The sequence below is a fragment of the Panulirus ornatus genome, chromosome 44, assembly GCF_036320965.1.
Source record: "Panulirus ornatus isolate Po-2019 chromosome 44, ASM3632096v1, whole genome shotgun sequence".
Lineage (NCBI taxonomy): Eukaryota > Metazoa > Arthropoda > Malacostraca > Decapoda > Palinuridae > Panulirus > Panulirus ornatus.
The window spans coordinates 16,418,442-16,430,191 of NC_092267.1; the positions used below are offsets into that span (position 1 = coordinate 16,418,442).

Genomic DNA, 11,750 nt, shown 5'->3' on the forward strand with positions numbered 1-11,750 from the left:
CCCTCTTCAATTCTCTCAGCCACTCTTTTTATTACCATACCTCTCTGTTACTCTTTCATTACTTACTCAGTCAAACCTCATCAAACATTTCATTTCCAATACATCCACCTTCCTCCACACAGTCCTGACTATATCCCATTCGGGGCCTTGCATCCATATAATATTGTTGGGACTACTATACCTTCAAACATACCCATCATCCTTGTGACTTACTCCTCCTTCATGGTTCCAGTGGCTGCCATGTCCACTCTCAGGTACATATAACACTTCACTTCCTCCAAGTTTTCTCCTTTCAGGCACACCCCAATTAACTTGTCCCTCACTCCAGCTAAACCTGATAATCATGCCTTTATTTACATTCACTCTCAACTTCCTTCTTTCATACACTTCCAGACTCAGTCACTAACTTCTGCATTTTCTCACTTGAATCTGACTTACTTCCTAGGCCTTATCATCCCCCACAGACTGCATACTCTCCCCCTCTCCAAGACTTAAATTTACCTACCTCATCACCACATCTTGAAACAAATTGAGCAAACTTGATGACATGTTTTCTATTATATTATTATTTTTTTTTTTTTTTTATTATACTTTGTCGCTGTCTCCCGCGTTTGCGAGGTAGCGCAAGGAAACAGACGAAAGAAATGGCCCAACCCACCCCCATACACATGTATATACATACACGTCCACACACGCAAATATACATACCTATACAACTCAATGTACACATATATATGCACCCACAGACACATACCTATATACCCATGCACACAGTTCACACTGTCTGCCTTTATTCATTCCCATCGCCACCTCGCCACACATGGAATACCATCCCCCTCCCCCCTCATGTGTGCGAGGTAGCGCTAGGAAAAGACAACAAAGGCCCCATTCGTTCACACTCAGTCTCTAGCTGTCATGCAATAATGCCTGAAACCACAGCTCCCTTTCCACATCTGGGCCCCACACAACTTTCCATGGTTTACCCCAGACGCTTCACATGCCCTGATTCAATCCACTGACAGCACGTCAACCCCGGTATACCACATAGATCCAATTCACTCTATTCCTTGCCCGCCTTTCACTCTCCTGCATGTTCAGGCCCCGATCACTCAAAATCTTTTTCACTCCATCTTTCCACCTCCAATTTGGTCTCCCACTTCTCCTTGTTCCCTCCACTTCCGACACATATATCCTCTTGGTCAATCTTTCCTCACTCATTCTCTCCATATGCCCAAACCATTTCAAAACACCCTCTTCTGCTCTCTCAACCACGCTCTTTTTATTTCCACACATCTCTCTTACCCTTACATTACTTACTCGATCAAACCACCTCACACCACAAATTGTCCTCAAATATCTCATTTCCAGCACATCCACCCTCCTGCGCACAACTCTATTATAATCTTTGATAATAAAAGACAAAATAAGATGAAATACAGTACAGCGTATGTACATATATATATTATTTTGATATAAAGAACCATATTGATAATATGAATGCTGCTTAGGTAAGATCATGACTCATACAAGTAGGTTGAGTAGGAGTGACAATATCCAGTGCTTGTTCACCAGCATCTTAATATCTCAAAACATGTAATTTCACATTAAATGTAAACTTTCTTTCATACTATTTGCCATTTCCCACGTTAGCAAGGTAGCGTTAAGAACAGAGGACTGGACCTTTGAGGAAATATCTTCACCTGGCCCCCTTCTCTGTTCCTTCTTTTGGAAAATTAAAAAAAAAAAACAGAGGGGAGGATACCTCTTTTAACTTCCCAATAGTAAAAGGCTCACACATGTGACTTGATGGGCATTTTTAATTCATGAGTTAGGGTTATAGCTGTATATTGCAACTATACACGTCACAACTCTGGTGACTTAAAAGTAGAACTTTACGGTTCAGAGCTGATGTGTTCCATGATTGGTAAATGACGAACAAAAGTTGAAACAAGTCATCATTATACAGGGTCCTTCTGTATAAGTTAAATAGGGAGAGTATATGGAAGGATGTGAGGAAGTCCTTCATTAAAAAATGGGGTTGGAATTATAAAACAAGCCAATTGAAGATGAATTGAATGTGGAAAGCACAGGAAAATTCAGTGTATGGAAGATATTCAAAAGGATGTGGGCCTAGTGAGTGTAAAGCTCCCCTTTTTGTGTACAAAGAATTTACACCCCCAGAACACACACACACACACACATGCACTATCTTTCTATATCTTTGATGTGGCCATGGCAACAAAGTCTCCAGAACTAAGGAACTCCAGTGCTGCTTCTTAGCCTTTAGTGCTTCACCCTTAACAGGCCACTGGCAGAGGGCAAGTTTAGTGCAGTGTTTACAAAGGCTCCTACGTAATGTTCCTAATGACTACTACCTAATGCTCTTACCTACTGCTTCTACTTAATGTTTCTACCTAATATTCCTGCCTAAATGTTCCTAACTTCTACTTCTATCTACTGCTCCTACCATTTTGCCATAAAGTAGGGCTAGTGCATAGGGCTCACCACAGGAAAATCTAGAGATAGAAAGAATGAGCTGTGTGAGTTAAGTGTAATCATGTGTTACGTAGGACAAGGAGAGATTGTATGTTTGTGGACAGAATACCAGTAGGCCACATGTTAGTGAGGCAGAAAGAAAACACACACACACACACACACACACACACACACACACACACACACACACATGATATTAAGTCATGGAGAGAAAGGGTCAGATAGGAAGATTTGCTTCAATAAATGTCAAAGACTGAGGGGAAGAAAAGAGGAACATGAGAACATGAAATGATACAAGTAGATAAAGGAGGATGAACATAGAAATTCAGAAAAACTTTTTGTGAATAAGGCAGCTGATTATTCAGAATGTTTTAAATATATTTCCAGATATTTTACAAAAGCACACAATGTTACCATTATTAATGAATACCCTACAGGTGAAGTTATTACCTCTAGGTAGGTGAGATGAAGATCTTTGGACAAAAACCTGAGAGAATCGTGCTGTGGTATATATACACTACACTTCATTTACTTACTGAAACTTGAATATATCAGACATATCATTGTAATTTATTGTTCAACATCAGCTAACCAAGAATTGTCTGTATATAATGTTTTGTCTTCTTTTCAGAGCATCTCCTGATTGATCTTCAAAAGTCATCTGATAAACTTGAATGGGGAGATGGTACTCAATACCCAAATGCATTTTGGGACATGATTCATGATTCCAGTAAAGCTAACATGTACATTACTGAAAAGGGAATTGGGTCACATGAAGGTGGAGATTGGTATTATCTGTGTCAAGGGCGCAATGATGATCAGGTTTGGTAAAGTCAAGTTTCTTCTGCCTCACTAACACTTGGACTCATGGCATTCTGTCTGTAAACATACAGCCTCTCCTTGTCATACATAACACTTGACAACAATTAGCTCAGCTCATTCTTCATAACTCTAGATTACTTGCGGTGATCACTGTGTGCTAGCCCTACCTATTGGTAAAACAGTAGGAGTAGTAGATAGAAGTAGTTGGTAGGAACATTTAGGCAGAAGCATTAAGTAGAAATTTTAAGTAGAAGTAGTTGGAAAGAGCATTAGATAGAAGTAGTCAGTAGCAACATTAGGTTGGAGCCTCAGCAAACACTGCGCTAAAGCTGCCCTCTGCCAGTGACCTGTTAAGGGTGAGGCACTAAAGGCGAAGAAGCAGCACTAGAGTTCACTAGTTATGGAGGCTCTATTGCCATGGCCACCCTTTAAAGGAGTTTCAGTTGGACCAGGCATCAGAGATATAGATAGATAAAGTCAAGACTGACTGTCAGATTACCCGAGGCAGCGCTCGCTTTAAGTATGACCCAGTTTAATCAGTGATGTCCTTGAATGTGTGCTCTCTTTACTTTTCCATTTCTTTCAAAGCACTTGCATTTAGTTAAAAGCTAGTTTCCTCTGCAACATGTCAGACAGTAAGAACTCTGTTTGACTGATTAAAAAAAGAGTACATCCATTCTTTACAAATGTAGGTGACAGAAACTTCATTTTCAAGTGTTTTATTCTGCAGTGTAGCTTGTAAAATACATATATCAGAATGAATTATGCTTTAAATCTGGCATAGTTTCTATTTTAGAAAGAGAATTGATACCAAACTATATATCTTGATTGTAAGAAACATTAAAACATGCCTTGTTAAACCTATATGAAAACAGACTGATATGCATGTTAAAAGAGGAGATGGCTGTACTTCATAAATTCCATTCATAAGGAACATGTGATGATGTGCACATTATGGTCTTGTTTCGAGATTCAAAGCAGTGGTGCTCCAAATGCTTAGTGAGCAGAGCATTTATCTCCATGCTTTGATATAGCATGCGTAGCTCTAGAAAGATAATGCCTGTGTATGCAAAAAATTTTACGACAGACTTAGGAGTCTACAGGTTTCTGAAAACAACAAAGAGATCTTGGCATGCTCCAGCTGCAGTCAGATATGTCCTCATTTATCCTGTTCCATTTATCCACCATTCTCATACTATACAAGCTCTTCTTTTCATGTTTTTTGACAAGCATTTTGCTTGATTTCATGTTATGATCTTGGGTTGCTCTATCCCTACATACCTTGAAAAACTGTTCAGTGTCTGCATCATTGACCTGTTTTAAGAATTCATGGGTTGTGATCATGCCACCCTTCACTTTCCTGTATTCTAGTTTTAGCAAATTTAAAACCTCTTGCCATTTTCTGTAACCAAACTCTCTTAATTCTGGCACCATCCATGTTGCCTTTCTCTGAACCGATTCTGTTGATTCCTTGTGCTTCTTTTGGGATGGTGACCAAATTTGAGAAATATATTTAAGTCTGATGTCTGATGTCTGATCATTATCTTGTGGAGGCGAAGGTGAAGATTTGTAGAGGTTTTCAGAAAAGAAGAGAGAATGTTGGGGTGAAGAGAGTGGTGAGAGTAAGTGAGCTTGGGAAGGAGACTTGTGTGAGGAAGTACCAGGAGAGACTGAGTACAGAATGGAAAAAGGTGAGAACAAAGGAGGTAGGGGGAGTGGGGGAGGAATGGGATATATTTAGGGAAGCAGTGATGGCTTGCGCATAAGATGCTTGTGGCATGAGAAGCGTGGGAGGTGGGCAGATTAGAAAAGGTAGTGAGTGGTGGGATGAAGAAGTTAGATTATTAGTGAAAGAGAAGAGAGAGGCATTTGGATGATTTTTGCAGGGAAATCATGCAAATGACTGGGAGATGTATAAAAGAAAGAGGCAGGAGGTCAAGAGGAAGGTGCAAGAGATGAAAAAGAGGGCAAATGAGAGTTGGGGTGAGAGAGTATCATTAAATTTTAGGGAGAATAAAAAGATGTTTTGGAAGGAGGTAAATAAAGTGCGTAAGACAAGGGAACAAATGGGAACATCAGTGAAGGGGGCAAATGGGGAGGTGATAACAAGTAGTGGTGATGTGAAAAGGATATTGAGTGAGTATTTTGAAGGTTTGTTGAATGTGTTTGATGATAGAGTGGCAGATATAGGGTGTTTTGGTCGAGGTGGTGTGCAAAATGAGAGGGTTAGGGATAATGATTTGTTAAACAGAGAAGAGGTAGTAAAAGCTTTGCGGAAGATGAAAGCCGGCAAGGCAGCGGGTTTGGATGGTATTGCAGTGGAATTTATTAAAAAAGGGGGTGACTGTATTGTTGACTGGTTGGTAAGGTTATTTAATGTATTTATGATTCATGGTGAGGTGCCTGAGGATTGGCGGAATGCTCGCATAGTGCCATTGTACAAAAGCAAAGGGGACAAAGGTGAGTGCTTAAATTACAGAGGTATAAGTTTGTTGAGTATTCCTGGTAAATTATATGGGAGGGTATTGATTGAGAGGGTGAAGGCATGTACAGAGCATCAGATTGGGGAAGAGCAGTGTGGTTTCAGAAATGGTAGAGGATGTGTGGATTAGGTGTTTGCTTTGAAGAATGTACGTGAGTAATACTTAGAAAATCAAATGGATTTGTATGTAGCATTTATGGATCTGGAGAAGGCATATGATAGAGTTGATAGATATGCTCTGTGGAAGGTATTAAGAATATATGGTGTGGGAGGCAAGTTGTTAGAAGCAGTGAAAAGTTTTTATCGAGGATGTAAGGCATGTATACGTGTAGGAAGAGAGGAAAGTGATTGGTTCTCAGTGAATGTGGGTTTGCGGCAGGGGTGTGTGATGTCTCCATGGTTGTTTAATTTGTTTATGGATGGGGTTGTTAGGGAGGTGAATGCAAGAGTTTTGGAAAGAGGGGCAAGTATGCAGTCTGTTGTGGATGAGAGAGCTTGGGAAGTGAGTTAGTTGTTGTTCGCTGATGATACAGCGCTAGATTCATGTGAGAAACTGCAAAAGCTGGTGACTGAGTATGGTAAAGTGTGTGAAAGAAGAAAGTTGAGAGTAAATGTGAATAAGAGCAAGGTTATTAGGTACAGTAGGGTTGAGGGTCAGGTCAGTTGGGAGGTAAGTTTGAATGAAGAAAAACTGGAGGAAGTGAAGTGTTTTAGATATCTGGGAGTGGATTTGGCAGCGGATGTAACCATGGAAGCGGAAGTGAATCATAGGGTGGGGGAGGGGGCGAAAATTCTGGGAGCCTTGAAGAATGTGTGGAAGTCAAGAACATTATCTTGGAAAGCAAAAATGGGTATGTTTGAAGGAATAGTGGTTCCAACAATGTTGTATGGTTGCAAAGCGTGGGCTATGGATAGAGTTGTGCACAAGAGGGTGGATGTGCTGGAAATGAGGTGTTTGAGGACAATATGTGGTGTGAGGTGGTTTGATCGAGTAAGTAATGATAGGGTAAGAGAGATGTGTGGTAATAAAGAGAGTGTGGTTGAGAGAGCAGAAGAGGATGTTTTGAAATGGTTTGGGCACATGGAGGGAATGAGTGAGGAAAGATTGACCAAGAGGATATATGTATCAGAGGTGGAGGGAACAAGAAGTGGGAGACCAAATTGGAGGTGGAAAGATGGAGTGAAAAAGATTTTGAGTGATCGGGGCCTGAACATGCAGGAGGGTGAAAGGCGTGCAAGGAATAGAGTGAATTGGAACGATGTGGTATACCGGGGTTGACGTGCTGTCAATGGATTGAACCAGGGCATGTGAAGCGTCTGGGGTAAACTGTGGAAAGTTCTGTGGGGCCTGGATGTGGAAAGGGAGCTGTGGTTTCGGTGCATTATTACATGACAGCTAGAGACTGAGTGTGAACGAATGGGGCCTTTGTTGTCTTTTCCTAGGGTGGCCTCGCAGACATGTTGGGGGAGGGGGTTGCTATTTCACGTGTGGCGAGGTGGCGATGGGAGTGAATAAAGGCAGACAGTATGAATTATGTACGTGTGTATACATGTATGTGTCTTTGTGTGTGTACATATATGTATACGTTGAGATGTATAGGTATGTATATTTGCGTGTGTGGATGTGTATGTATATACATGTGTATGTGGGTGGGTTGGGCCATTCTTTCATCTGTTTCCTTGCGCTACCTCGCTAATGCGGGAGACGGCAACAAAGCAAAATAAACAAATAAATAGATAAATGTTTAAGTTATGGCCTTATGCAGGATATGAAGAGCTTGCTTAATATTTCCTCATCCATATATTTGAAATTTATTCTTATATTTGCTAGTGGATAGTTTGTCTCCTTAACTATTCTACTAACATAGGACTCTTGCAACAGGTTAAGGACAATGCAAACTCCCAAGTTTTTCTCACACAGAGAGTCCTGAAGCTATTTTCAGCCAGTTGATGATCATATTGAGGCCTTAATTCTCTGTTTCATCCTCATTATTTTACATTTGCTCTGGTTGAATTTTATCACCCATGTATCAGACCAACTTTAGTTTGTTGGTTAGTGCATTCTTCCTCACTTTTCATTTCCCTCTTAACCCTTGGATCATCTGCAAATATATTCAGGTAATAGTCCTTGCCTACTTGCAAGTCATTCACATAGCTCAAGAAGAGTAATGGCCCCAAAACAGAACCTTGCAGAACTCTGCTGGTCACCTTGACCCATTTAGAGAAGGCTTCCCTGATATTCACCCTGCGTTTCCTCCTAGTGAGATGTTCTTTTTTTCCATCAAGGAGTTTCCTCCATGTTCATGCCTGGTGATCCAATTTCGTAATCAGCCTCCCATGTTTCAGTTGCTCTTTGGCAGTCCAGATACAAACAGTCCAGCCAACTTCCTCATGGCTGTGAGGATGGGACCATCTTAAACTTTCCTCTTTTGTATCATACAGTCTTTAAAACTTATTTATATTCTTTGCATTTACACTTTTTGCTCGTAGACTTTTGTACATGAATTTTTTGCATTTACACTGTCCTCTCATTCCTGTTCTGTGTTTCTACAACTCTTGTACAAGAGATATATTGATTCACATATTTTTTAATTGGTTCTTTGCTTAGTTTCCTGTTAATCCTTTTTGTTGACCAGTTATTTTCAATTTTGAATTATTGCTAAAAATTCACCTCCCTGCTATTCCCTTTTGTTGAACAGCCATTTCATATTTTGAATTACTGCTAAAAATTCACCTCAGCAAATCTACTCAGGATCTTGTAGACTGTTACTATCTCTCTCTTTCCTTATCACTATCGCTCCCTGCAGTTTAATTCCCTGACTTTTGGTATGATCTTTGTACCATCTCAAACTGATTAATGCCTCCCATCTAGTGGAGTGACCAAAATGGTACTCCATGATTTATTTTGGATCAAATATTTTTTGCACAGGCAAGTTTCATGTTGCTCAATAACTAATGTGCTTCCTATTATGGTATGCTGAGGATAAGCTTGATCCTATATCAACATTTTCCTTTAAAAAGCTGATACATAATTTTTGCCTAGCAAAATGTAATTTGTAATTATGTGTTCTTTCAATTTGTCTCATCTTCATTATCTTACATTTTGTTGGGTTGACTTTCATAAGCAATGTATCTGACCATAGCTGGAGCTTTTCTTGGTATCTTAGGAGGTTCCTACGATTGTGAAAATTTGTGACTTTCAAATTTCGAAATCTTATTCTCATCTGTAACTGTATTCAGGTTTGATTTTAATCATTTTGCCGAAGCATTTTTTCAGGAATAGCAGTGGTCTTGAGAATAAACCCTGTGGGATCTCACAGGTTAGTGTAGCCCGGTTCAGGTAAGCACCTTTAATGTGCATCCTTTGCTCTCTTCCACTTAGGTAGTTTTTGATCCACTGGAGAAGTTTCAGTCTTATTCCTGCCTGTAAGGGGGTTAGTGTCATAGGTTTTCTGGTAGTCCAAAAACCCAAAGTCCATCTTCTCCTGTCTTTTATCTTCTCTAGTGCATAGAAGTTGTGGGAATATTTTATGCATGACCTCTTTCCTTTGAACCCTTTCTGTATCTTCTCTGCAGGTGCAAGTTTTAATTCACTGTGTAAAGAAATTGATTGGGACCTAGAATATCATGCCAGACTTGTCACAAGAGGATCATGAAAAAGAATCACAAGGGGAGGAAAACTATATTTCGATCATTATCAAAATCATCTTTAAGTACATGGACAGTGAGATGTAAATTCAGCCAAAGTAGGAATAAGCTGCAACAGTCTGCTGTCTTCACGTGAGAAAACATCAGATTGCTGGAAAGGAACCAGAAAAATACAAGAAGAATGGACCAGAAAAAAAATGGTTAAGAGGAAATGCACTAACCACGCATATATATTCCAAGGAAGCCTTGACAGTGTAAACAAAAAACTGTTCATGTAAGTCAGAGATCCCAACATAAAAAGACATGAAGTAAATGGATGCTGGGTTAATAGATGTAGAAAGGGACCTAAGATAGCATTTCTTAAGCATTAGAAGTGGGAATGTGGAAGAACCTACATGAAGAGGAATTAAACGCAAGTAGCGATGGAATGTTAAAATGTCTATATCAGTGTTCTTTAAAGTGTTAGATATTTTTGCACACTGTGCCTTGATATCCACCTTTTTTTGTCAAGATTTTGTTCCATTTGATTTTTTGTGTATTTAGTGGTAACCATAGTATTATATGCATGATATTATGCTAAATATACATGCATATTTTTTAATGGATTGCCATTTCCCACATTAGGGAATTAGTACCAGGAACAGAAAAGACACATCTACTCACATCCATTCTTAAGCTGTCATATGTAATGCACCAAAACCACAGCTACCTATTCACAGTCAAGCCCCACAGACTTTTCCTTGATTTACCCTGGACACTTTACATGCCCTGGTTTGGTTCATTCACATCACGTTGACCCTTGTGCCACGTTATTCCATTTCACATTATTCCATGCGCACCTTTGACTCTCTTGCATATTCAGGCCCCATTTGCTCAAAGTCTTTTTCAATCTATCCTTCCATCTCCAGTTTCGTCTCCCTGTTCTCCTTGTTCCGTCCACTTCTGATGCTTATATCCTCTTTGTCAACCTTTTCTCACTCATTCTCTCTACAAGTCCAAACCATTTCAACCTCTTTAGCTCTCTCAACCACACTCTTTTTATTACCACTATTCACTCTTACCCTTTCATTACTTACTTAATTCAACCATTTCACACCACTTATTGTCCTCAAACATTTCATTTTGAACACACATCCTCCCTCCTCTGCACAGCCATGCTGTGGCCCGTGCCTCTTGTGTATATAATTTTGTTGGGACTATTATACCTTCAAACATACCCATTTTTGCCCTCCCAGATAATGATTTCTTTCCACACATTCTTCAGTGTTCTTAGAACTTTCGCCACCTCACTCACCCCATGAGTTACTTAAGCTTCCATGGTTCCATTCTCTGTAATGTCCACTCTCAGGTATCTAAGTTTTACAGCTCACTTCCTCCAAATTTTCTCCATTCAAATTCACACCCCAATAAAAAGACTGGTTGAGAGAGTTGAAGAGGGTGTGTTAAAATTATTTGGACATATGATTGAATGAGTGAGGAAAGGTTGATAAAGAGGATATATGTGTCAGAAGTGGGGGTGGGGGAACAGGGAGAACAAATTGGAGATAGAAGGATAGAGTGAAAAAGATTTTGAGCAACTGGGGCTTCAACATGCAGGAGGGCGAAAGGTGAACAAGGATTAGAGTGAACTGGAACAATGTGGTATACAGGGGTTGACATGCTGTCAGTGGAATGAACCAGGGCATGTGAAGTGGCCTGGGAAAACCATGGAAAGGCCAGTGGGGCTTGGTTTTGGATAGGAAGCTGTGGTTTCGGTGCATTACACATGACAGCTAGAGAATGGATGTGAGCGAATGTGGCCTTTCTTTGTACGTTCCTGGCACCAGCATGCTAACGCGGGAAAGGGCGATCAAGTGAGGAAAAAAAAATACCATGGGGGGGAAAAAAGTTTGAAGCACAGTAGACAATAAAACTGCAAGAATAAGAAATAGTGCCTAATGAATGTAAAAAAAAAACTTCCTTCCCACCAGACATACTAACAACACATATGTCTCACATGTTGTGTCACTTACTGTTGGCTTATATACATACACACATTGAGACTCCTTCACAAACTGGCCAACATTGCAACCAATGAGTCTCTTGTGCCTTGTTCTAATAAATCAGCTTACAAAACGTTATTTAAAAGACACGTTACCAAATCATGAACGGTATTTTTCTGTAGGCAAACTGCGCAATTAACTGGTATGACATAATGACTGGGGTGGGGGAGGTATCTTAACTGTGGGGTGGGGGGACAGGTGGGTGATACAGGTAGCTGTCTAATGGGGTGGGAACTGGTTTGGCAAATGGGCATGGTGAT

General features: G+C 40.1%; 1 protein-coding gene across 3 annotated transcripts in view; it reads left to right on the forward strand.

Moving 5' to 3' along the window:
* Window positions 1-11,522, forward strand: part of LOC139762783 (uncharacterized) — a 29,260-nt gene extending 17,738 nt beyond the window's left edge. For all 3 annotated transcript variants that reach the window (XM_071687932.1, XM_071687933.1, XM_071687931.1), the window contains exon 5: window positions 3,128-11,522. In XM_071687932.1, the coding sequence (XP_071544033.1) occupies window positions 3,128-3,327 (200 nt within the window). In that variant the 3' untranslated portion in view covers window positions 3,328-11,522. The remainder of the gene's footprint in view (window positions 1-3,127) is intronic.
* The last annotated feature ends 228 nt before the right edge of the window (window positions 11,523-11,750 follow it).